At 40.4% G+C, this 27,643-nt stretch overlaps 1 protein-coding gene across 1 annotated transcript; it reads right to left on the minus strand.

The window, feature by feature from the left end:
* Positions 1-1,247: 1,247 nt before the first annotated feature.
* On the minus strand, positions 1,248-27,429 carry Ipo9 (Importin 9). The gene is made up of 18 exons (XM_080271781.1): positions 27,300-27,429; positions 25,539-25,660; positions 23,718-23,806; positions 22,813-23,041; positions 18,750-18,957; positions 18,251-18,409; positions 17,716-17,867; positions 16,797-16,895; positions 15,304-15,550; positions 12,863-13,010; positions 11,756-12,122; positions 7,247-7,444; positions 5,887-6,087; positions 5,143-5,331; positions 4,479-4,568; positions 3,251-3,406; positions 2,283-2,429; positions 1,248-1,535 (listed from the first exon to the last, which is right to left on the minus strand). Exons 1-18 carry the CDS (start codon positions 27,427-27,429, stop codon positions 1,386-1,388), a joined length of 3,081 nt encoding a protein of 1,026 aa, XP_080127907.1. The 3' UTR covers positions 1,248-1,385.
* Positions 27,430-27,643: the final 214 nt, after the last annotated feature.

Below are 27,643 nucleotides of genomic sequence, written 5' to 3' on the forward strand. Positions count from 1 at the left end.
TGTTTCTACCTAAGTAAAAAATAAGCGGCAATGAATGTCTCTTGACACGTGGGCAGACCTGAAAAAATATGATCAAATGGTCTCACTGGCTTAGCAAATCCACAAGTTTATATACAAAATGCTCTCAGTTTCTCAAATTAAACAAAAATATGGTAAAACTTTCACAGTCATCAAATCTCCAGCAGTAATCGTGTAAAAATATGAAGACTGGAGGCTGAGTGTGAATTAGTCGCATATATGAAAAATGCCCCTCATAGCATGTGTTCATATTGAGAAGACTATAATACCATGCGAAAGTCAAAATAAATAAAATTTAGTACTCTTCATAAATACTGTTCTAAGGTCTCGGCGATAAATTCTGTGAATATAAGTTTATATAGATACAGCTTCATAGCTGCTCATATTATCAATAAATAAACTCACACTGTATACAATTCAATTCAAATAACTTTTTATTTTTTCCCTATTAGTTTGTGTATTTAAAAAAAAAAAAAAAAAAAAAAAAAAAAAAAAAAAAAAGTCTGTCTGGCAGACTGGATAATAATAATAAAATTGGAGGGATCAGAAAGAAGCTTAAAGGTTAAAGCGGCATCACTTCACCAGTATAGTTCTTGTAGTACTATTAACTACAATCTGAACACAACATTCAGCTTTTGATGATTCATGGGTAAACTTTTACTTTCCCACATACCAACAATCAACTTTCATGAAGGAACACTAGACTGATATTAATCTTATTACTGGCAGTATCTCTAATAATCATAAAAACATTCCTTTAAATTTCAAATATGATCTTACAAGTTCTAACTTCAGTAAAGTTCAAGTATAAAACATTTGCACTTATTGTGTATTCATAACTAGTGTGTTTGCTTCTCAATGCATATTTATAACTACAGTATAAAATTTGACTTACTTCATTAGTCTCAATATTTTACATGAGACTCACTCATATTCCTCAAGACCTAAGGCCATACTTTAAGTGGCACAGGAGGCTTGGTAACACATCTTCCTTAGCAATTTACTTTCCCAACTGTATATTCACATTCCCTTGTATTGTAATTATATCGTCTTTATATATATATTTTTGCAACAGTAACATACGATAGGAACACAAGATGCAATAAGGAAAATAAATCACTGAGGAAGTGGTTTTACAAAAGATCTTGAAGCTGATGAGAACAGGACTCCTAAATAGACATATTTCTGAATAGTACCCTTGTCTTTATAACCTCAACACTGAACACCAATGCATATTTTAGAAGTCACAATGTCATTATAACCTCAGCACTGAATACCAATGCATATTACAGAAGTCACCGTATCATTATAACCTCTGTCCTAAATACCAATATAAATTTTAGGCAAGTAACCTTGTCATTATAACCTCAGCACTGAACACCAATGCCCTGTAGGACCTCTTGCTCATGTGGGTTAAGGTGTGGTGTGAAGGCAGGGAAGGCAGGATGCTGGGCGAAGGTGGTGATGAATGTGGTGAGGTACTGCTGAAGGTCCAGGACATATAAAGGGTCACTCACCTGGAAACAACATTGGATCAGAACATGCTGTACAGACTGATAATTCATCCACCTGAACTTATGAGATTTTCATTCTTTTGCAGCTTATTTCCTGTCATTCAGTGGAAAGGCCATACTATGGCTCTATATCCTTTCCACAGCAATTCTTCTTGACTAGCAATGTGTTTCTGTGTTAATCCTTTGTTGCAGTTCAGTATTCAAGATGGAGAGATGGCAATTTCAGGTTAAGTCAAAGCAGAGAGTCAGTAATTACTTTAAAATAGGTAAAACTGTTCAGTAAGGCTCCACTGCTACCTATAAAGCTGATCCACAAGTTCCCCCAAAAAAAAATTATGAATTACAGTATATGGAAATGGCTGTGACATTTTGGAACACAACCCTGATTTTGTTAAGGACTATCTACATCACAGATCATCATCATCATCCTAGCCTTGCTTTCAGCACTGGATGGGATTAGTGAGGTTTAGAAAACAAGGATTCCATGGGCTTTAATGATGAGTGAATGGAAGCGTGGCCCACTGAACTGAGCAAACTTAAACTGTCTGGACATTGCTACTCTTCACCCTGCCCTAGGGTGGGCAAGGAGGTCCAGATAATGATAGAAAACAAGGAATAGTAAAGCACTAAGGAGACAGCACTATTAACAGCATGCCCAGGGTACTGGGCCAAACTCCCAGTCACACACCACTCAAGCTCTAAGAATTATAGCTCCACACATAAACCAGTACAAACCAATATCAAACTTACAGCATCGGGGTCTTCTTCCTCATCCACAGTGTCAGCATCGTAGCCTGGGAAGCTGGCAGACGGGGCAAAGACAGGGCCACCACCACCACCACCATTAGGCTGACCCTCCTCATCCTCATCATCCTCCCAACACTCATCCTCTGTATCCTGATAAAGCAGTCACCACAAAAATGAGCATGTCAGCAGTACCAAAGACCATCATCACTATCATCATCACCATAAGTACAGTATTATCATTCCAACCTTAAATCCCACACCAATGAGAATGGCTGAAGTAGGATACAGTGCTCTTTCAAGAACACATGCATTAGACTACAGGTGAAAGAAGAATGCTAAAAACTCTCAACAACAAACTTATAATCATCACCATTTCCATTAACATTCTACTGGTCTATGCCTAAAATACTTCACAAGTATGGCAAAACTACAAACATTCTGCAGAAGCTTTTCCTAAATTAAATTTGTTATCATACTAGTTACCATATCACTGTAACACTGTCTTAGTTGATATACAAAATGTCATCACAAAAATAATCAGTTATGGGTGAGGAAACTAATTTCCTGTAACAGCTACCACAACAAAAATAATCATTACTATGCATCAAAAGAAAATTTTTGGATAACATTAATGGGGTTACTTCACCTCTTGCTACAGGACCATAATCCAGTGAAACTACATGTACCAAATTAACTCCTTGAATTTGGTTACTTTTTTTATACTATAGGATGATTTTATTAGACTTGGGAAAGATCTCTTGTAATGAAGAGGTTAATAATGGCTGTACCAATATACAGTATATCCCCTCCAATTTTTAAGTATCTCCAAAGGTGAATAAAATCATCTGGAATCAGCAAAATTACAGGAGAAAAGACATCATTATATCAAAAGCGTTAACTGATTCTGGATCCAGAGACTAGTAGGCTACCAAAGAAGAGGAAGATAAATAATTACATGATAACTGACTTACCTCTTCGTCATCTTTGGTCATATTTGAATCGATGGCATTAGCAAGCTCATTGATTAGCAGTTTGAATATCTTTACTAAGACCGGCACCTGCGTCCATTGCTCCGGACGTGCGGCTCGCTGTGATCTCGTGCGTATCCTTCCATCAGGAGAAAACACCTGCACCAACGAGAAACAAAACATGAGCTATGGGAAATGGACACAAAGAAATAAGCACTGTACTTGGCTGGTATTCACAAGCACTTTGGAGAACTACTGGTAATTGTGTACAACACTGCTCCTTCTTACTTTTATCATCATTCATACAACCCTTTAACTTGTAAACAAAACTAGAGTGAATAATATTATGAAAATATAACAAAATAAAGTTATCCATGATAATATTTAACTGTTATGGAATTTTGTTTACTGTAAAAACTGGTCAAGATGCTTTATGAATCTAAGACCAGGAGATTAACCTCTACAGAGGGATGGTGGCTGATATAACTGGACGACTCCATTACCTGCTTATACACACATCCCTGAGCTTTGTCCCTATCCCCAAAACGAGGATGGTGGAGGGCATGAAAATGGCAATTTCATCATGCAGCTCACCAAATTCACAACCAGATGAGCCTGGGGATGCAACTACTACTTGTACCACTACTATTACAACCACTACTAATACTACTACCACTACTACTGCAAGATCTCCCCTGGGCTTAATATCATTCGGTGGTGGCAAGAATAAACCTTTGCAAGAATAAAATACAAAAACACATAATCTCACTGAAGGGACTCAAGGGAGCTATTAGGAGCTACTAGTAACTGTAAAAATGCAGAGGTTAGTGAGATGATAGAGAAGGCAGGAAGTGAAACTGAAATGAAAGTCAGAGCCTGGAAAGATAGCAACAGGCACAAGACTGGGTATTAGGAGGAGGAGAGCAGTGATTAATAAACGACGAAGGAGAAATTTAAAAGGGAGGAGATGGTTATACGATAATTAAATACGTAAAAAACATAATATCACAGAACACTGATTACAGTCTGCAATGTAATCTTCTATTAAGGTCCTCGTAATCATAATAATTCAGATAATTTGAGTAACTAACTACAAAGCTCTCTGTAACCACTATACTTCATATGATTTGGGTACTCAAAATGAAAAAGAAATAATATGAATAAACAATCAAAATGGTAAAAGAAACCTTATTAATACTCAGGCTGTATCTCATTCTGTGCCCCAACTCACCTGGTCTCCCTGAACAATGATGTCCTGCAAGCGGGCATCATTGGCTGTTACACCATGTTCCAGAAGCTTTGCCAATGCCACTGCACTAACCTGGTATGGGGGGGTGGCAAAAATTGTAAAAAATAAAAAATAAAAAGTACCATCAGTCTTATCCATGCTTTGAAAAGCTTTGTGACAATCAAACTGGTGATCATGAGACAGCAATGATAATTTTTTCATTTAGGCCTTAAGATGTCAGGACCATGTATTTCAGCCCCCAGGCCCCTATGCATCTGTATATATGGGGCAAAATGGGATTAATGATGATGACTGACTACAATTCAATCATCATTTATTGTTCTTTTTATTATAAAATTCAACACTAATGCTTTCCCTTATTATTCCACTTTAGTTTACTTTCTGGTTCCTTTTCAAAGAAACAGTTTTAGGTGAAACAATATCAATGAGGACTGTCTGTATATCATCTTAGAATTCTTGTAGTGCTGAAGAGGGATGCTTGCACATGGTGGCACTAATATCAAGTGGCTATACAAACATTCCTCAACTCACTCCCTATCCTCCAAAGGAAGTATGGTGGACTGCATGCAGGGGGAGGGCAACTTAAGCATGCAGTCCACTGGGTTTACAATTTTTTAAAGCCCAGGACCACATCATTATCACTTACCTTTCCTTCATATGCCCCAAAGAAGAGGTGTTGTTTGGAGCACCACTGTGTGAGGACAAAATGAAGTGCGGACTGTCCTGATGGTCCCGGCACCCCAGCCAGAAAGCTGAGCACACCTTCCAGCTGTGAGTGCACCAGCTGGGCATACACCAGCACCAGGTTCTGCACCACCGTTAACGTTTCTGCTCCCTGAGGTGCATGAGAAAGAAGATAATCATCATATCCTTCCCTCTATAACCCAATCACTATGATGACCAAATATTCCCTCACTCATCCCTGAGTGACATTACATGAGCTATAAACCCCAACCACACCTTGGATATAAACCTGCACAGGTTCAACCCAACTGGAGTGTCTTAATTACCCATCAAACCACCAGGCTCCATAATTTGGTTATATGGTTACCACCCAGCACAGTAAATGTTTTTTTGGTGTAAAAAAAACCATTTGGCTTGTCACTCACTGTAGACTCACCCACAGGCAGAAGGAAGAGGAAAGAATGAAGGAAAGATGGACACAAGAGGGAGTGTAAAGTCACCTATAGGCAGAAGGAAGAGGAAAGAATGAAGGAAAGAAAGACAGAAGAGGATGGAAGGAAGGAAGAGAGGAAAGAGCGGACACCCAAAGAAGCACTAAAAGAAGTTGTTGCAATATAACTAAGCACACTGTTTTTTGGAGAAATACAGTTGTGGTGAAACATCAATGCCTCAATCACATAAAAGGAAATAGCTTAAAATACTGTACCTGCAACTTGCTGAGGACAGCTCGGAGGAGGAGGTCGAGGTTGTCACCAAGGTGATCTCCAGCTCGCCGGACCAGGACAGTCACCAGGCGGCCAACAAACGCAGCAGTGTGCTCACTGGTGTTGGGGGACAGCAGCTGAGTGGCAACCTGTACTACATACTGCAGCCCAGACCTTCCCTCAGCATCACGGTAATTCACCACCTGCACATCATCAGAATAGTTTGCATTTTTTTCCCCTTCACTTTGTTCATAATCATTACATTCATTTTCTCTTGTAGCTCCTGCACTCAAAAATATTGTACATCACTACACATACTGTAAGCATTACAAAGTCAACATTTTATTTTTTTCTCATCACATTTATAATCACTATATTAATTTTCTTGGTACTGTACAGATATATATATATATATATATATATATATATATATATATTTATATATATATATATTTATATATAATATATATATATATATATATATAGAGAGAGAGAGAGAGAGAGAGAGAGAGAGAGAGAGAGAGAGGTAAAACTCCTCAACTGACACTCAGAAATACTGTGCCATCAGTAACTTTAGGGTAACTAAAATGTTTACCACTTACATTAAACCTTTGTCATCCTGATCAGAATGCCTGAGAATGCTCTCTAGTATCTGCCATACAGTAATCAAAACTTCTACATTACCTTAAACTTTTTCCCAATTTTCCATGCTCTGACTTAAATATCTCTCTCGCTCCAAGCCTGAAGCTCCATTGAACAAGAGTCTTCTCGTGTTACCTTCATTATTTTTCCTCTTACATCTCCTGACTGCTATTAATAAGTGGAGTGATAATCATCTTTCTCAGTCTTAACACTCAACATTTCCTATAACTTCCTGCTTATCATCATAATCATTCTATCCTTTCCTTCCCACCTAAGAATGGGGTGAGACAGAATCCCTTAGTCTCTAATCAATCTCATTCAGACTGCATGTCCTAGCTCTTATTTATCTCCTATTTCTCATTCCTGTATTTCATATCACTCTGTGCTGGGGAGGGAGGCCTTCACGTGGTGGCACTGATATAAGCGGATGGCTCAACTGCCTTGAGTCAAAAACGTCCGTCAACTACTTATCCCCCAAAGAAGGATGGTGGACTACAGGGTATGAACAACTTAAGCCTACAGTCCACTGGGTTCATGTTTCAGTTAAGCCTAGTGCCAAAACATCAACCTATCATTCACCAGCAACCACTTCTGTCCCTCACCCACACCAACTTGCAGCTCATCAGTTAATTAATTTAACTCCAAAATCTCAGACAAGTATTTCTTATCACTCTCCAGTAAAGTTCTCCTGTCCCTCACCCAAGCCACTTAAGCACTCACCTGTTCTGGGGCTACGGAGACATATGCTCTGAGACATTCGCCACCATTCTGCAGTGTAGAGTTATCATCAGTGTGTAATGTTCGCTGGACCACTGCTGGGAATGCTACCCCCACCAGGGCCTCACCCAGGGGAGGTGAAGATGACCTCACCAACACCTCCACCATGTCCAGCGCTACTGCCTGCATCCCTGGTGGTACCTGCAATGTGGGTTTACATTATACTTAAACCCTTCAGTACGATCACATCTATCTCATTTTTGGCTGCTGTGCAATGTCATCATTCAGTGTCTGGGGAAATCTCTCACAGTTGAGTTTGAAACCATTAACTGGTTCATTACAGCCTATGTGGTAGATGGCAGCACCCAATACCGTATTCATTCATTTGATGTAGTGCTGCCTACAAATTCCCTTGACCCCTTCCTCCCCACACACCCCTTTTTTTCCTTGCCCTCCTCTCTTCCCATTTCTCACACCCTTCCTGTCACTTTATTAATATTCCTTCCACTTCAGGTGGCTCTACACTGACTGACCAGCCAAATGGTTTCCTGTAACCCAGGAATCTATTTACCATGCTGGGTGGTATGGTAACCATATAACCAAACAACAGGGTGATGAGCCTGGTTAACTGAGTGGAGATGCAAATGTGATGTTCATTCAGGAACCAAACATCCACACTCCTCCCCTGTCTACCGCAAAGGAACAAAGGTTGCTTGGCTGCCGTTGATGGGTATGATCAGCCAGACAGCTGGGGGTTAGTGAACAATAACAACAACTATAATGCTACTGCCAGATTATTCTATTCACTTTTGAGAAGACTACTATAGTAACAGGGAGAAACAACCTCCACTGGCCTAAGTCTCTGTTGACTTTTTCAATATGAAAGACCCCCCACCCCTTTTTTTATACAAGAAAAAATATTCTGAATGACATCATACTTTCAGTAGGTCAACTTTTAACTTTGCTCGGACAGCCACCATCCATTGTAGTAATGGGGTTTGATAAGTGAGGTGCAATGAAAGTCATAATATCATTTATGTAGATGATGATAGAACTACTGCACTAATTAAAACTTTGAAAAAAATGCAAGTGAGCTTTTGAAATACTTATATACTGCCATAATCCATCAAAAACACTTTGTATATCATTGCAGTACTGAAATAAGGGACTTGTTATTTCTCATTTTAACCCATACCATGCTGGGGGGAAAAAAAAAAAAAAAAAAAAAAAAAGCCTCTACGCCGGCCGATTTTGGATGTTTCTTTTTTCCTGGCTAAATGGGCTTAATACATCAATATAATATCCATGGCACTAATAACAGAAATCACTAAAGCCAGAAAGTTTATTGAATCAAGTCAGATTGGTGCCACTCTACCTTTGAAGTCTTTGAGGTTACTGAGAGCAGAGGCTGTAAGCTTGTGAACCAATTTTGGATTTTTTTTGTGTGACTAAATTGGTTTAAGACATCGATATAAGATCTCCAGCACTACTAAAAATAATCACCGAAGCCAGAAAATTGGTGGAAGTCAGGTTGGTGCCACTCAACCTCTGAAATCTTCAAGGTTACTAAGACAGCAGAGCGTCTGTGAGCCTGTGAAGACTGTCACTCGCCTCCTGCACTCCAAAATCCATGTTGTAAGCGTAGCAGAGAAATGTCTGAAGTTAGTGAGATACATTACCTTCCATTTTACTTCGGCTGCTCGCAATGACCCCTCAATGCTGCAGGACGTAGATCTACATCACTGGAGTTTAACCCCTACACCGCGGGCTTGTTTACCAATGACTTGCGTGTGCCACGGGGTTATTTGGGCTCCGACAGACTCTCAAAAAATATTTGCCAAAAATCAGTTATTAGTCCTAGAATAATAAAATTACATATGCTTAAGGCACATACCTTCAGCTTTCTCCTGGAATGATTGTTGAGCCTTCGTCGGTTACCGTAGGACTTGTGGAGACCTCTGAAGTAGGGTAACGAAGTCTCCACTTTACACTTCCCGACAACCCGTAATATGATTACCACAGCCAGATACAAACACTATAAACACTATTCTACAATTTTCAAGTAGTTTGGGATCCATACTCAAAAAAAAAAAAAAAAAAAAAAACTGTGAAAGCAATGGAAATTACGAGCGCGTCTGATCGTCGCACTGGCACTAGTTCGCTCTTGGTAGTCTGTCATTTATTATTCATAAAACCCCTCACACTTTATATTTCTATTACTATATAACACTTATATATATATATATATACAGTCTTTATCCATAAGTTTCCTTCAGTAGTATTAGTTTATTGTCACTGTAGGGATTCAATTTCTTTCAGTAAAATACGTAGCATTCACTTTCTCGTCCTGTATACTGGCATTGAGAGTGAATGTCACTTTCATCTTCACTTTCATAACTCATAGCATTCAGACATCTAGAGTGAAACTTTCACTTTCATTACTCCTAGGGTATATACTCGTATTCTTATAATACTACTCATTTACATTTCTATTTACGTTCTCTATTTTATTTACGTTATTTACATTTCTATTTTATTTACACTGTGTTGTGCACTGTCACTTGAAATAACTCATAAAACTATTTTCCACTGTTCACGTATATTTACATTCATTACTTTCACTTGCTGTTTACACATTATTTACAATTCCACTTGCACTGTTTTACTCAATAGAAAGATCGTAGTCACTCTTTTATCAATTGTCAGCCCTTTACCTCTTTCCACACGAGGTTTAGTAGGGGGTAAAGGTCACAGGGCCATTTGCATGGGGGTGAAAAAAGGCCTTGAAGTCAGCAAGAAGAAACATACGTACTCTCACTTCGGAAGATGAGAGTGAACTAACGGAGGACCAGCCTGGAGGCCTGCTAGGGGTTATTCAGAGTTACCAATATTACTTCTTGAAACAGCTAAGTCTAGCACTGATATGACTGGCAGGAAATCTAGACAATACATTATAAATTTGGTAGTTCCAGGTGAATGTAAATATCACTTAGGCTTCTCCCTTCCCTCCTTACATGTATATTTATTAAGAAAATAGATTAGAGGCCTACTTAGGAGATATATATATCAGAGCTACCAATGTTATATCTTGAAACAGCTTTGTCTAGCACTGATATGATTGGCAGGAAATCTAGACAATACATTATAAATTAGGTAGTTCCAGGTGAATGTAAATATCACTTAGGCTTCTCCCTTCCCTTCTTACATGTATATTTATTACGAAAATAGATTATACGGCATATTTCAAGGGGAAAAAAACAGCGAAAATTAGCGAACGAGTGCACGTGAGGTGTTGTCAGGTGATAATTAGCCAATTCCAGGTGTATGGCACTCTCACTTACCTTATTTCTTTCTTGTATATATTATTTGGTATAAGAATAGGACATAGGGCTTATTTCAATGGATGAAATCAGTGAAAAATTCCAGGGAAGATTTACTTAGCGTAGCACGGCCGGGCAGGCGAGAGGATAGGGTAATGGAGGGGGGGTAGGGAGGGGAGTCAAGAACGGGGAGAAATGGCTAAATTGTCAACAATGGATGGGAGTACAGATGAGATTAGGAGTGCTGACTAGTGTTGGACATTGGCAGTACTGATAGATGATACAAGCCCCCACTTGGAAGCCCGGGTGAATTCAAAATAACACAGAATCACAAAAGCGACGCCCCGCGGTATGATCCCTTGCTCCCAAGCGTCACGAAAGTGACGCCCCGCGGTTAAGGGGTTAAGAGGGGGATATAGATCTACATCACTAGCGTGGTACAGGTTAAATGTCAGGACCAACCTGTCTAGCACAGGGCTCCTACGCTCCTCGTGGGGCAACACAGGATTACAGTAGATGACTGATGAATGAATGAATAAAACTACCTCGTCCAATGAATCACTCCATATAGATGCAAGAGAAGGACTGAATAGAGTCTGGAGTGATGGTGTGCGGGCAGGGATGGCTTTCAGCTCCCTCACCAGAAATCAAAACATAAAATACTGTGCCCGAATATAAAACTACACATTATTCCATCTATCCGTCCATCATCCAATCCTATGCCACCCCATGAGGAGCATAGGAGCCCAGGGCTGGGCAAGCTGGTCCTGACATTTAAGATGAATTTGACCAGCCTCACTCATCCTTGTGTGGCATTATGTAAGCAATAAGTCCCAACCACCCCTTGGATATAAACCTGCACAGGCTCAATCTGACTGGAGCGCCTTAATTACCCACTAACTCAACAGGTACCATAATTTGGTTATATGGTTACCACCCAGCATAGCAAATGGTTTCCTAGTGTACAGGAAACCATATGGCTTGTCACTCAGAGTAGAGTAATCCACACGCTGATGGAAGAGGAAAGTGTGAAGGAAAGAGAGACAGAGAGGCGACTGAAAAGTCACCTATGAGCAGAAGGACAAGGAAAGATCGAAGGAAAGAAAGACAGAAGAGGAAGGAAGGAAGAGAGGAAAGGGCAGACACCCAAAGCAGCACTACACATTATTAAACAGAGAAAATGTAAACTAACCTTGTCTGAGGAAGCGTTGAGTATAGATGCAAGAGTGGGAATGAATTTAGTCTGTAGAGTTGGTGTGCAGGCAGGGATGGCACTCAGCTCCCTCACCACATCCTGTACCAGCGCCACCAGCACAGGGTCATTGTTGGCCTTGATGAACACTGCCAGGCACAGCGTGGATATGCGACCCACATTGGCCGCTGTGAACTGAGGGTCGACAGATACCACAGTGCAGCAGGTTTCCAGAATGAGCGACAGGACCTCTGATGATGACTGTGTGGCCAGTGTGACCAGGCCATCAAGTATGGCTGGGAGGTATGGCTGCAGTGCACCAGGATTCCCACTGCCTTTGAGGTATTCACAGAAACCCCAAACCGCCCTGCCATTACAACAGTATAACTTAAAATACTGTAGTATAATAACACATCCAAATAAATGTTATACAGACACAAATCCAACTTTGCAAGTTTGAATTCCTGTGTGGTTGTGTGGTTTTAGTTTTGAGCTAGTAATTCTGATAATGCAAGTTTGCGTACCTATATACTGCAGTCAGAAGACTGAATTTGTTGAGATTAGTTTCAGTACTCTTCCCTAAGTCCATGAACATGATATAAAAGTGCACTTGCTATTTCTAATACACTGTACTGTATGATTCCTAAATCCCCAGAAAAGTGTGAGAAAGCAGAACCCAAGTTGGTGGCATGAGTGTGACTGAGGCAGCAGGCAATAACCCCATCTGTTGGTGTGCAATGAAAACAAGGGCTACTGAGCCCTGTTAAGCAAACTGATTAGCTCATACCCAGTGCTAGATTCAAATGTTGCTTACTGTTTGTTATAAGGAACGCTGAAGGTTATTCTAAAGTTGCATCAGTGTTTGTGAAAAGCTATATGGAAATTAATGTACATCTCTCCAGAAGATGTAACACACGAAAGATGAACAGATGTGCTTACTGCATAACTTACTGTTCACAAAATCATCCTGCTGCAATCTCTTATACCTATCACAAAAATCAAGTATCCAAGCATCAATATTCTTATCAGAAAATACAGTATAACAGTACATACATAAAAGATATACAATGTAAACACAGATACTGCTGCTGTATTCCATGATCATACCTGACTCCAGATACTTTGATGATAGGGTCAGGACTGTCTTTGAGTGCAGAGACAGTGGCCTGCAAAAAGCGATCCAGCATTTCTGGGCCCACTGCTTGTCCAAATCTACTCCCACACCACAGAGCTCGGCCAGCCAGGAATGGTGAGACTAAAATAAAAGAGATAAAGACACAGTGACTTATCCAACCACTTTTATTTCCTTAAATAAAAGTGTTTACAGTGATAACTCATACTTATCTCTTCCATATGAAGCCAATGCATACTAGTGATATTCTGGCTTCTGCCAAATTACTTCATTCAGTACCACAAATACCTTCTAAACAGCTACCATTAAAAAATCAAATCAAAAGATGCCATGCTTTTTCTTAAGGAACCAGCATATTGGGAATGAACAAGGTTAACCTTTTCCATAAAATGATGGCTTGTTAGTTTACTCTCCTCCATCAATCCATCATCCAAGCTTATCTTGCCCCATAAGGAGCGTAGAAGCCCGGGGTTAGACAAGTTGATCCAGACAATTAAGATGAGAATGACCAGCCTAACTCATCCCTGAGTGGCATTATGTAAGCAATAAACCCCAACCACTCCTTGGATATAAACCTGCACCGGCTCAATCCGACTGGAGTGCCTTAACCCATTAACCGCAGGTGTCATCCCAGAATGACATTGCAAAAACTGGACCAAACCGCGGGTGTCATTCTCGAATGTTTGTGAATATTTTGAATACCGCGCGTTATTTCTGTGCGCCAATTGTTTCAAGGGAGAGTAGCTATTAAGTTCTTTCACTCCAGCCGACCCCCACCTTCCTCCCCCCCCCTCCCGGGCCCCCACCTCCCACCCCCTGGGCCCCCCACCCCACCCCTGACCAAACACGCATCAGTATCTGTCCAGCTGTGTGAGTGACAACACTGCTGATGTGGCAGTGAAGTGCGGGCAATTACAGTGCCTTTTACCTGCCTCCGTGAACACAGAGTGGGTGTTTATCGTATGTGCAGTGTTCATATATGTTTAACGTATTATCATCAGAATGAGGTTGGCATTTGGTAATGGTGTGTGAGCGGAAAATAGTGATTACAACACCGCTGATGTGGCAGTGAAGTGCGGGCAATTACAGTGCCTTTTACCTGCCTCAGTGAACACAGAGTGGGTGTTTATCGTATGTGCAGTGTTCATATATGTTTATAGTATTATCATCAGAATGAGGTTGGCATTTGGTAATGGTGTGTGAGCGGAAAATAGTGATTACAACACCGCTGATGTGGCAGTGAAGTGCGGGCAATTACAGTGCCTTTTACCTGCCTCAGTGAACACAGAGTGGGTGTTTATCGTATGTGCAGTGTTCATATATGTTTATAGTATTATTATCAGAATGAGGTTGGCATTTGGTAATGGTGTGTGAGCGAAAAATAGTGATTACAAAACCGCTGATGTGGCAGTGAAGTGCGGGCAATTACAGTGTCTTTTACCTGCCTCAGTGAACACAGAGTGGGTGTTTATCGTATGTGCAGTGTTCATATATGTTTATAGTATTATTATCAGAATGAGGTTGGCATTTGGTAATGGTGTGTGAGCAAAGGTAATGGTGTGTGAGTGAAAAATAGTGATTTTAGATCACTCACTTCTAATGGCACTGCCCATCCAGTGATAGTCAACGAAATCATGAAACCTACATCATTGCAAAGCCGAAGGTTAGTACTTTCTAATGGTACCTTATTTTTCGCTCTAGCTTTATTCTGTGCAGAGTTATAAAGGTTTAAAGTTTGTTTACATTTTGGCTGGAACCCCCGTGGGAGAGGCCAGTCAGGGCAAAACAATGCCCGCGGTTAAAGGGTTAATTACTCACTAAACCACCAGGCACCATAATTTGGTTATATGGTTACCACCCAGCGTAGTAAATGGTTTCCTGGTGTACAGGAAACCGTTTGGCTTGTCAATCAGTGTAGAGTCACCCATAGGCAGAGGGAAGAGGAAAGAAAGACTGAAGAGGAAGGAAGGAAGAGAGGAAAAGGGAGACACTCAAAGCAGCACTGTATTGAATGAGTGGATGGTAAGTGCCCCCACCTACCACAAGAAAACAGAAAGTGATATTGCATAAAGTAAAATAGTTATGAGTATAAGTTAAGAGAACGCATAAGAATAATATTTATACCACATTTTTTAAAGTGTTTGGTCACATTTTCATATTTTCCTGTGAATGAAAATAGCACTGAACTGGAAATTCAATCAGGATAATATCAGAACAAATTTCAGGACCCTAGATGCAGTTCCTGATATGTGGTGACTATTTCTTTGTTTGGATGTGGATCCAAGTCTAAAGAGCTGGTTGGAAACTTTCAGGCTGGACAGGGATATGAGTCCAAAGACTGTGAATGTGTTAAAAATCACTTTAAATTTATTTGTACAGATACAAAAATTTATCAGCTCTGCTGCACCGTACTTACAATTAGGGTCCAGGTCTGCAAGTACCACAGACTGTATGAAATTTGTGAGGTCAAACTGCAGTTGTCCCTTTGCCACCTGGTCCAGAATCAGGTCTCGAACTGAGCCCAGTGCCAGCATGACGGCTTCGTGTGTCTTCCACCAGGCAGGGTCCCCAGCTGCCCGCTGCCCTGCTGCACGCTCCAGCTGCCGACCCACCGCTGCCACCAACCCTGCACCACACTCCTCAGCCAATTCTTGACACAGTGCCTACAAAGATTACAAACAAACGGTGAATTAATACAATACTGTATTTTTTTTTTTTTTTTAGTATTCCATTAATGGTACATTAATAATTACATATCTACTCATAATATTATAATCTTAATTTAAACAATTTGTTTAAATAACTATAATATAAAGAATGACAAAAATATAGGCTCTGAAATTCTCCGCTCCCTTCCACAAACATACATTCTACACACACTAAAACAGTTTCAGGATTCTACTGACTGCAGGGTAGACTCTTAATGCACCAACATTCACTGCTGGGACACTCTGTATGTACAGCACAGCCTTAGAATCAGAAAACAATTACAGTATTGGGATATATATCAAATCTGCATTGATTTCTGCACTATGGAAGAAAGAATTAATGATTTCTTCGTTCTCATATCTACAGTATTGAAAAATTAACATAACTTAGGTAAATTTTGTCAATGTCATACTCTAGTCATTATTAAAGCATACTCTGGTCTGGAAGTGGAACCTCCCCCCTTCCCCTGTGGCAGCCCAGGTAATATTATGAGTGTATAGGGAAGGGCGGCACACGTAATATTACGTTTTTGTGCTTCCTGCATTTTTTTTTTACAACGGCGTGGAAACTATAGACTGGGAAGCTCCCTGCTACTCTCCTGCCCCATGCACTGCTAGATGAGAGAGTATATACATTTCTTTCCTTTTTATAACATATCCTAATTTATGTAAACAGGCTGTGTGGCAACACCGCATCCTCAGGGCCACTCTCCTGCACCACGCGCTGCATATATATATATATATATATATATATATATATATATATATATTTTTTAAATAACAGAATGGAGGAAGGAAAAACAAATGAATAAATAAAAATAATCCATACACCAGATTACTGGTGTCCTCTGTTCATAAAATAACTGTAACAGTTAGAATTGAACAGCTGTGGGTTGAAATTTGGAGGGAAACAACTCTGGGGATGTGAGTTCCAGAGAGATGCAGTTCAGAGAATGAAAGAATTCTGATAGCTAGAAGTTCTGCAATATGGCTGAGTGACATTCCAGTCATGAGCGCTATCAGATGCCCGTGTAGCACTAGGGAAGGCATGAAGAGGTGGCACCATGGACGCAACTTTGTCTGAGCATTTGCCATAAAAATATCTGTAAAATAACAAGACAAAATACATGACAAGGCTCACAAGACCAAATCATCAAATCCACTTCTAATAATACAGTATAATAATCATGCATCCACTGACCAGGAGGAGGTCCTGTGCTGATATCCTAACTGAATATGCAAAGCTGTCCTCGTCTTCATCCTCCACAAAGGCATCTGGGTTGCTGCTCCAGTTTTCAATCTGCTGAAACATCATCATTATCATTTTCTGAAATATTATGATTAACACCATTATCATCACTATGGTGCTTTTTTCCTCCATACAATGGGGTAAGGTAGCCTCCAGATGCATGGTAAGAAAAAGTGCAAAAGTGTAAGAAATACAGTTTAGAGCACACTTGGTGAAAAGGGTCAGAGTTAAAAAAACAATATCAAGCATAATTACTAATGATACGACATTTACATTACCAAAATAGTTTACTTTCCTGATCTCTTAGTTAAACTTACTTTTGTTTTACAATTAATGATTATACTAATTACATAAAAAACTGGAAAGTACAATAATCACTCTCACTGCTACTTAAGTATAACTGGCTCTTGCAGACTTTCATTTTTGCTACTGGCTTACATTTATGTACTTCCATCCATTCAAATCAATAGGGCATACTGCAGACATATCATAAGAGATGAGCACTGGCACTGGTGGTGGCATTTCCCAAACAATGACCACACTACCTACCAGTGAATCAACCATATTTTCCATAGGCTATTTTACATACCTCATCCCAGTGAATAATAATGTTTCTAGCTCTGCAGTCCTACCTTGGGGTAAATGCCCAGTATTGTAGTTCAAGATTTTTCAATCCACTCTTGAATCTACCATACTGGTATCTGCACTTCTTTATAACTGAAATGTGTAATGTCACCAAGGAAACTAGGATGCTCTCCTGCTCTTTGACGTACTGAACTACAGCAGCCTAGCTTCAAGGTCCTACACCTGAAAAGGAAAATACTGGTTTTGCTGTACTATTTCTAACAGTAAAAAGCACAAGTTCCTTCACCTGGTCCTCTGTAATCTGCATGTAGAGAAGGATATAGTAGACAAGGTCTGCCACGCCTTGCTTTACCAGCTGTTTGTGTTTCGTTGTCTCCACCAGCGCATGTACAAACTCGAATATAGTAAACACCAAGTTCTCAAAGCCCAATACTTCTCCTGAAGGTTAGATGGCGAAAGAGAGGACACAGTGAGTTTATATTAGTTGCTCTGTACAAAGATATCCACCTAATATTTTGAGAAACATTATGAACAAACAACTTATTTATTATTGATAAAGAATGAAATACAGTTATACATACTGTACAGTAGGATAAACAAAGTACAAAATGTACTGCTTTTTCATGTTGGTTTTTGCTATCAAGTCTGCCGTAATTTACAGAAAACTGCCTAGAAATTTCTGCTGCTAGCTATAAACCCAATTTACAGGTAACGGTAACTCGTATTTTACAATACAGTTCTCATTACAGGAAACAGTTATGATATTCAGGAACACATCCCTGAAATATGACGAGGATGTAAGGTATATATAAATAGCATACCATCTGAGTCAACGGGGTCATCAGCATCTTCCCTGGCGTTGACCGTGGTGTTGACGTAGGTGTCAGCGCTGGCAGTGAGAGTCTGCCATACTGGCCCCAAAACCCCACCCAAGTACTGGCTCATCTGCTTTGGCACGTTCTTCATCAGCACCGTTAAAGCTGGGGGAACACATATCACATGTACAACTGCAGACATTCTGTAAATACTGATACACTTCATAGACAGATGGTAAATTACGAGAGAGTGAGCAAGTAACTTTCAAAACCCAGTGGTGCAATCTTTGTAATCCATCAGACTTCTCAACATCTAGGTGTACTGTGTAATTTTCATTAATGTCTGACTAAAAAGTGGAGTTCCAGATCTGTTCATATCAATATAAAGCATTTCATTAAGTTCATATTCAAATGACAAATGCAACAAAAAAACTAAAGTCAATCTTAGAAGCAAAAAAGGGAAATTATTCAAACTAAAAGAACTATCAGAACCTTTAGAACTGACCACTAAGTATCTCTTTCTTGAGGCCCGAGTCAGATGTGAAGCCATCAGGTGTCTGGAGGCCCTTGACAAGTGCCTGTGTGAATGCCGGCAAGGTGGGGTAAAGGAGAGTCTTGGCCAGACTACGGTTGTACTCCCCCATCATGCAGATCAGGTTGGCCAGGGTGCTGAAGATTTCAACAGCTCGTCCTCGTGTTCGGATGCCATATTTCTGAAGGAATGGAAAAAGGAAGGATGAGTACAAATGTCAAAAATGTGAAATTCTTTAAGTTTACATCCAACAATAAAAAAACATACAGTAAAACCTTAATATAACGGAATTCAATAGACCAGAATTTGCTTTAATTGTATCACAGAGCTACCAGACTAATTTTATTTAAATCAAAAAAAGTCCGACATGGCCAGAAGCAGTCCTGACTGCCTGACCACTTCAGCTTTGTTCACCATAATGAGATAAGTAAAAGACATGTTTACCAGTGTAAAGTACAGTATTATTAAATATATTACTCCCTCTTGTCTTTCTTTCCTTCATTCTTTCCTCTTCCTTCTGCCTGTGGGTGACTGTACACTAAGTGACAAGCCAAATGGTTTCCTGGAAACCATTTACTACGCTGGGTGGTAATCTATCTATCTATCTATATACCTAGGCTGCTTCCCCCAAGGAAAGGGAGGTAGCCGAGACAGGACGACACACTCCCCATTTACTCATCCATTCAAACACATTCATTCGCATCTTAGCCCCAAAGGGGAGAATGGACAGATCCTCACCGCACCACACCGGACAAGGGTCAACTGCGCAATGCATTCAGTAACATCCACAGTAGGGCCCGACAGCAGAGCTGGTTTACCCCTGCCACATCATAACAGACTCATCCCTTACCCGCACCTGACCTGACTAGCTGATCAGACCAAATGCAGTAGAATATCCCTTCAGGGCTGCGTCATCACTTATTCATTCACAATTTCTCTCCATTTATTTCTGTCACGCACAGCCACTTCCCTGCTCAACAGACATCCCTCTCGCATCCAGCGCTCTCTTCACACTGTCCATCCATCCTATTCGTGGTCTTCGTCTCAGCCTTACACCTCTCACATCAGATCTAGTTATATTTTTCACCAATCGCTCATTATCCATTCTCTCCATATGCCCAAACCATCGCAACACCCTCTGCTCAACTCTACCAGCCATCTCCCGAACAACTCCAGTTCTCCTTCGCACTTCATCACAACACCCTCTGCTCAACTCTACCAGCCATCTCCCGAACAACTCCAGTTCTCCTTCGCACTTCATCATTTTGCACTCGATCCATACGCGTCACTCCACACGTACTCCTCAGACACCTTATCTCCATCAAATTCAAACTTTTCCTCTCTGCTACACCCATATTCCATGTTTCAGCCCCATATAATGCAGTCGGTACCACAACACCCTCATACAGCCTTCTCTTTACATCCATTCTAAGTGAACGACATCTAAACACTTTTTTCATTCCTCCCAGCACCTTTCCTACTTCATTTATTCTAAACTTCACTTCTGCATCTATTCTTCCATCCACAGCAACATGTGACCCTAGATATTTAAAACACTCTACCTCCTCAAGCAACTCGCCAATCAAAACTATATTCATCCCCCTACCATCTACCAACCTCGTACACTTCATCACTTTACTCTTATTCTCATTTACTTTCAATTTCCTCCTTTCACACACCCTTCCAAACTCCCCTACCAACTGTCTCAATCTCTCCTCTGAATCAGCCATCAGTGCAGTATCATCTGCAAACAGCAGCTGCTTCAGATTCCACTCTCCACCATCAACATTCACTAGACTCAGACCTCCACCTAAAACTCTTGCATTCACCTCCCTTACAACACCATCCATGTAAATATTAAACAACCAAGGCAACATCACACATCCCTGTCGCAGCCCCACTCTCACAGGAAACCAATCACTCACAGCATTTCCCACTCTTACACACGCTCTACTATTTACATAAAAACTTTTCACCCCTCTTAGTAACCTACCATCAAGTCCATACAATCTTAAAACAGTCCACAAAGCCTCCCTATCAATTCTATCATACGCTTTCTCTAAATCCATGAATGCCCAAAACACATCCTTGCCTTTCGCTAAATACTTTTCACACACTTGTCTCACCGCAAACACCTGATCCACGCATCCCCTCCCTCTCCTAAAGCCACACTGCTCATCACCAATCACTCCCTCTGTACCCTCTCTAACTCTTATAATTAACACTCTACCATACACCTTACCTACAACACTCAACAGACTTATACCCCTAAAGCTAGTACATTCATACTTATCACCCTTGCCTTTATACAACGGGACTACACAAGCACTTGCCCAGTCAATTGGCACCATACCTTTCACAAAGCACACATTCAACAATCTTACTAACCAGTCAACAATAGTTGCCCAGTCAATTGGCACCATACCTTTCACAAAGCACACATTCAACAATCTTACTAACCAGTCAACAATAGTCCCTTCAGGCATTCCACAGCACACCCATCCATACCTGCAGCTTTCCCTGTTTTCATCTCCTTTAGTGCCTTCACTTCCTTCTTCGTGACCAAAGAATCATTCAACTCTCCCAACACATTTATTCCTTGCACCCTTCCATCCACCACAATCTCAGCCACCCTTTCCTCCTCTACATTTAACAATCTTTCAAAATACTCTGCCCATCTCTTCCTTACTGCATCCATCTCAATTAACATCCTTCCATCCTCTGCTTTTACTCATTCTTCCTTCCCAGACTCTCCCTTTTGCACCCGTTTCACCTCCTTCCAAAACATTTTCTCATTCTGCTGAGAATTCTCTGTCAGCCGCCTACCCCACCTCTCATTTGCTGCCACTTTAGCATCACGCACAGCCCTTCTCGCCCTATTCCTCTTTTCCTTATGCCTTTCATATGACATCTCATCCTTCCTCTGCAGCCACACTTCATATGCACGTCTCTTCTCAGCCACAGCCATACTTACTTCCTCGCACCACCATTCACTTCCTTTTCTTACACCACCACCCACACGTCTCACACCACACACCTCTTCTTCATGCCCCACCACAGCACTCTTAAATAACTGCCATTCCTCCTCCACACTGCCATTTTCCCGATCTTTCACTGCGTTCCACTCATCTTTCAATTTCTCCTGATACTCTATCTTTTTCTCTCTTTTATCCAACTCACTCACTTTCAAAACCTCCCTGCCACACCTAACCCTCCTAGCTCTCACCCATCAATTACCTACTCTTAACTTTCCCTCCACCAGGTAGTGGTCAGACATACCTCCACCCTCCCCTCTCAGAACTCTCACATCCAACAATCTTCCTATTACATTCCTAGACACAACCACATAGTCCATCAAAGCTCTATCAACAACCCTTCCACCCTCCTGTCTCACCCATGTATACTTATGAATATCTTTCTTCTCAAACAGCGTATTTCCAATCACCATCTCTCGCTCAACACACATCGCTATCATTCGTTCCCCATTTTCATTTCTTCCAGGCACACCATGCATATCACATAACCAAATTTTGGCACCTGGTGGTTTTGTAAGTAATTAAGGCGCTCCAATCGCACTGAGCTGGTGAAGGTTTATATCCAAGGGGTGGTTGGGGTTTACTGCTCACATAATGCCACTCAAGGATGAGTGAGGCTGGTCAATCTCATCTTAAATATCAGGACCAACTTGCCTAGCCCAGGGCTCCTATGCTCCTCATGGGGCAATGTACGACTGGATGATGAATGAAAGAATAAATATACCATCTGATTACTGCAGTGAATGTATAATACAGTACAGTACTGCAATGGTAGTGAAAACAGTTTAAAAACCATTGGCAAAATCGGGACTAATGTCTGATATATCGGAAAGAGTCCGGGTTTGCAGGGGGAAGTCCAGATGTCGCTTTTATCGGAATTTCACTTTTTTTGGAATGGCTTGGGCCCAATTAGTCAGTTATAGTGAGGTTTTACTGTATTTACTTCCTGGTTTAAGCAGTTCTGTATAAACTGCTTGTCATGCCAACACCCTGTCACCTACATCCTCCTCACAGAAGATGCGATACATCTCAGGAAGTATGACAGGTGCAACTTGTGGAATGTGCTGGTCTGTGAGGTCCCGGGAGAACTCAGTAAGGACCCTCATGGCCCCGTGGACAGCTGCCTCCTCCCCTGTCTTGAGTGCGGCCATCAGGAGGTCGAACAGGCCACACCACTGCTCTGGCCAGTCCCAGTGGGCGATGGCTGAGATGGCATATGCAACAGAGGACCTATGAAGTAAACATTAAAGAGCATTACTAACCACTATTCATCAACTTTATTCTCTAAGGGAAGGTAAAGAAAACAATGATTAAAATGACCAAAACGGCAGAGTGGTCTTTCCTTATCTCACTTTAATCTGTCACAGCCATTTTCTTATTTTTTAATCCCTCTCCCCCAGCAAGCATCAACATTTACAATCAATAACCATACTGTAGCTTCTAATATGGTACTCATTCTCTTGTCAAACTTTAACTCTCTCTACTCTCAATATATATAAGTACAGTATGCTAGAACAGCAACCTCCCCCCCATCAGTGTCTGTCCACTGCATGACACAGACCCTATAGTCTGACTTCTAGGGTACCTATTCCATACCTGCCAGCCATATTTAAATACTTCATCTTTTACCACTTTGTCTCACTTCATATGCCTTTATGAAACCTCATTCCTACATCTCACTCTCATCATCTTCATAATTATTTTCAGTTGAATAAACTGATCTGGTGGTAGCTAATATAGAATTCCTGACTAGTGTCAAACATAAGAGAGTTCAGGATACCAGTACTAAAACTCTCAGGTTTCTAAGACTCACTCTCAATAGAATACAACTGTCTGGCTGTTGCTGACATAGAATATCAGATTGTATCAACCGTGAGAGGGTAAAGAAAAAGGTATCAAAGCTAACCTGACTTTGCTGATGGGTTCATGGAGGCCATGTGGAAGCAGTTCACGGATCTTGGCTTTGGCATACTCTGGACACACTGGAACACGAAACTGTGAAGGCAAAAATTTTTATCTTTGGTCAATGTTTCTTATAATACAAATTCAGAAAATCACCTACCTAATCAGAGAGTAAAGTTTTACAGTCTTCTAATCAAATGTAAAGTTTAACAGTCTTCTAACTAATGATTAGTGTAAACTTACCACCCTTCACCTCCAAGATCAAAAGACTAAGACAGTGGAATCTTTCTTCAACTGTTTTAAAGAAAGCATTGACAGACCTCTTCTACAATAAATCAAATCATCTACCAGTATGGTAACCAGATACAGTATATACTTTGGTAGTTACCACTGTACAATAGTGGACGTCCTTAGCCTAAAAGGGTTAACTGATATCATTCCTAAAACCTCCATTCCAACAGGTCTTTCTCAAGCTAGAATAAAATCAACACACATTAGCCAAAAAATAAATGTTAAAAATTGTATCCTTGCCTCTTGGACTGAAGTGTTAAGAACTTGCTTTCTCCAAGACAAAACCCTGCTCCGTGGCTCAGAACTTGTTGGGATACCCAAGGGCTATTTCAACATCTAGCCATCTGGATCTAAGAGGTATTTGTGAACATCTCGAGGAATGAGAACAAACTCTTTTGGGTGGTGGCATAGCCAGATCTTCACAAACAGAGGGGGGGGGGGAGGCCAAGGTGGAGCGAAGCCCTATGGGGGGGACCCACCGTCACACGGTGTGCTCACATCAAATAATCTGATTTCAAAAGGAGGGACCAAGGGTCTGAATGGGGGTCCTCAAGCTCCCACTCACTAGCTATGCCACTGGTTTAGGTTAACTCATTTTTCCTAGTGTTTTATTCCTGGGAATGGGGGGCCATGCCCACTCCAAAGTTATCCCACTGTTTTAGGTTAAACTACTTTTCCCCTGTGTTTTATCTCTGGGGATGGGGGGGAGAATATACTTATCTATTCTCTATATTTGGAAAAGAAAACAAGATGGAGCCAGTGAAGGGCTGCACCCTTTGGCCTTTTTGTACTTGAAATTAATGTGGCACCCTTACTACTAAAATATGGTATAACGAAAGCCTTGAGCCTCCAATGACATATTTAGAGGGTAAATGCACCTCTGGCTTGATTTATCCGATGAGTCATTCTCCATGAGATCAACAAGATTTGCTTTAATCTCCCAACCTCTTATGAACAGGGAATACTGGATTAACATGAAGTATGACTTTCCTCTTGAACTGATATACTGTACAGTAACACCTCACTATATCAGTGTATCTGGGTGACGAGCCAAACTGATAAAAGCAGCTCTCAGTACATAGTTCTGGAATGGAATTAACCTGCATACATTATATATCACAGTTCAAATTATCTGGAAAGTCCAAATCAACTATGTGAGCCCAAGACATTAAGGAGTCCACACAAAATGATGTTGGACTCAATGATGCAGTAAATAATGTTGAAAGGAAGCTTAGCTAATTAAGAAATCAAACCAAAACTGTACACCTATGAAGTTTAAAATTTGTCCCTTATATCACTGTTTATTGTTCACAAAGTCCACTGAACCTGAGCTGTCAACTTCAATTTCTAAAGATTAATCAAAATCAAGTTCCATCCCCTGCAGCAATGTTTCATTTAAATTCTTCATACATCATGTAACGAATTCTTTGACTAAACAGCTCACAATGTAATAATACATGGCTTTCCATCTTAATTACTAGACAGCTTTGTCATGGCCCACATCATAAGAAATACCGAAAGTCTCAATTCTCACCTTGTCAGACTCGGTACACCAGTGAGCTTCAACATACTGCTTCAACAAGACGGATGCCAGCTGACGGATGGGTAGAGGACCTGATCGATCCAATGTCAGCTCGACCAGGTGCACTCCAAACTCTAAAACAAAAAAAAGCATGCAAGTCTGACAAAGAAATTTATCTTGCTGTATCTGCTGTATTTAGTTGCATACTATCAATGTTCATTCTTACAGTGTAATGACATCTTAAATACAGTATTTTATTTCTGCTTCCACCTGACAATAATACTGTGTGTGTGTGTGTGTGTGTGTGTGTGTGTGTGTGTGTGTGTGTGTGTGTGTGTGTGTATGTGTGTGTGTGTGTGTGTGTGTGTGTGTGTGATTCCACTGCTCTTGAAAATGAGGCATTTACAAAAGAAATGAGGGTCAATATCTAATTAACTAGATTTAAAAAAAATAAAATAAACGATAATGTTTTATCCACAAAACTATATTTGCCCAAAAGTTAAGATTTACCCAAAGTCTCATAAGTATCCTTTTGATTTCATTTGGGTCAAACACCACTTCCCAAGTTATAAAATTGGCCTCTACTGTATTTGCCATAGAGATCCTCATGAGTATTGGGGGCCACCAAGCAAAAATATGGGGGCTTGTCCATCATCCCACCACCGCCTCTGCACGACAAACTAGTATCTCCAAGGATACCCAGCCCACCGACCCAGTAAATTACCAGTATGCTGAGGGGCACAGGTATAATAGACATGCAATCAAACCTAACCTGAAGATTCAGGACACGATTTTACACTGAGAACTTTAGACACCTGAAACATACATAGTTGAAGCCTCTATAGATGCAGGCTTTAAGAGAACATCAGATAAATTTTGGAGCAACCAAGATGTAAAATACAGCTGTAGCAACATTACAGTCTGCCACCAACCCAGTTTTACTTGAAGATGCATCAGTAAACGAGAATACAGATCTGGACATAAAAGATTATGTGCTTCCTGCTACAACCTATTGGTATGTAATTAATCTGAAGAAAAAGTTATCCACCAAACAGTTTCATATACTGTATGCTGTGGGAAGAGCAAATAACATACACGAATGCTTTTTGTGTTAATGGTTTAAATAACATACAAGAATGCTTTTTGTGTTAATGGTTTAGGATATACAATTCTTTGCATATATGTAATAATATCCATATTCCATGTGCTTAAAATTGTGTAATTTTGAAGTCTGTATTAATGTAGAGAATTCTGAAAAGAAGCATTCTCAGCACATATTGACTTGCAAAAGTGTTCCCAGTAGAAAACATCTCTGTATATAATGACAAGGGTACTCATATGTCATTACAGTACTGCAATTATAATCAATTCACTATCTTAGCATGCACTAAATGCCTTAGTAATTTTACAATGGGAAATCTGAATAACTAAAGTAACTTGATAATCAATACTTGATAAACATAATGTGATCCATTAATATCAATCCTCAACGTCAACATACTGACTGATCCTTCTAATCAGTTATAACACATGATAATAGTATCGTGTACTACATCTACGAGATACATGCACGTAATGGGTAATGTTTTCCAAAGAATTTATACTGTGAATATGAATAAAAAATAAACACCTTTCAAGCATGAACCAAAGTCAATTATAGCAAGCGATATACGTTCCTGATGATATACAAACTTCTTAGATTGTCAAAAGTTTGGCGTGTCAACCATTGTCAAAGTACAATACGATTTATCCTTCAACACCAATTTACTGTACCTTCTGTCACCTCCAACACATGAATCTGTTCTTCTGCCGCCCGTCGGACTTCAGCCTGAGGTGATAGGATGTTGTTTAAGTTCTCAATTAAGGCCTCTCTCAGACCATTGCTAACCTCGAGGCCGGCCATCGTCCCTCCAGCCAGACATAACAACATTACAAGGAACTATCTTGCACCTCAGACCACATGTGATTTTCACTTGTCAACCTGCTATCATTTAAGGTATGCAACAATATTTTTTCTCAATATTATAAAAAGGTTATTTCCAAGCTAATAATGTCAAATAATTTACTGATCTATATTATTTCTCTAATTATACGCGTAAATCTACGAACAGTCCCAC

The sequence above is a fragment of the Coenobita brevimanus genome, chromosome 47 (assembly GCF_032717465.1).
Source record: "Coenobita brevimanus isolate Jiangsu-jjx chromosome 47, ASM3271746v2, whole genome shotgun sequence".
NCBI lineage: Eukaryota > Metazoa > Arthropoda > Malacostraca > Decapoda > Coenobitidae > Coenobita > Coenobita brevimanus.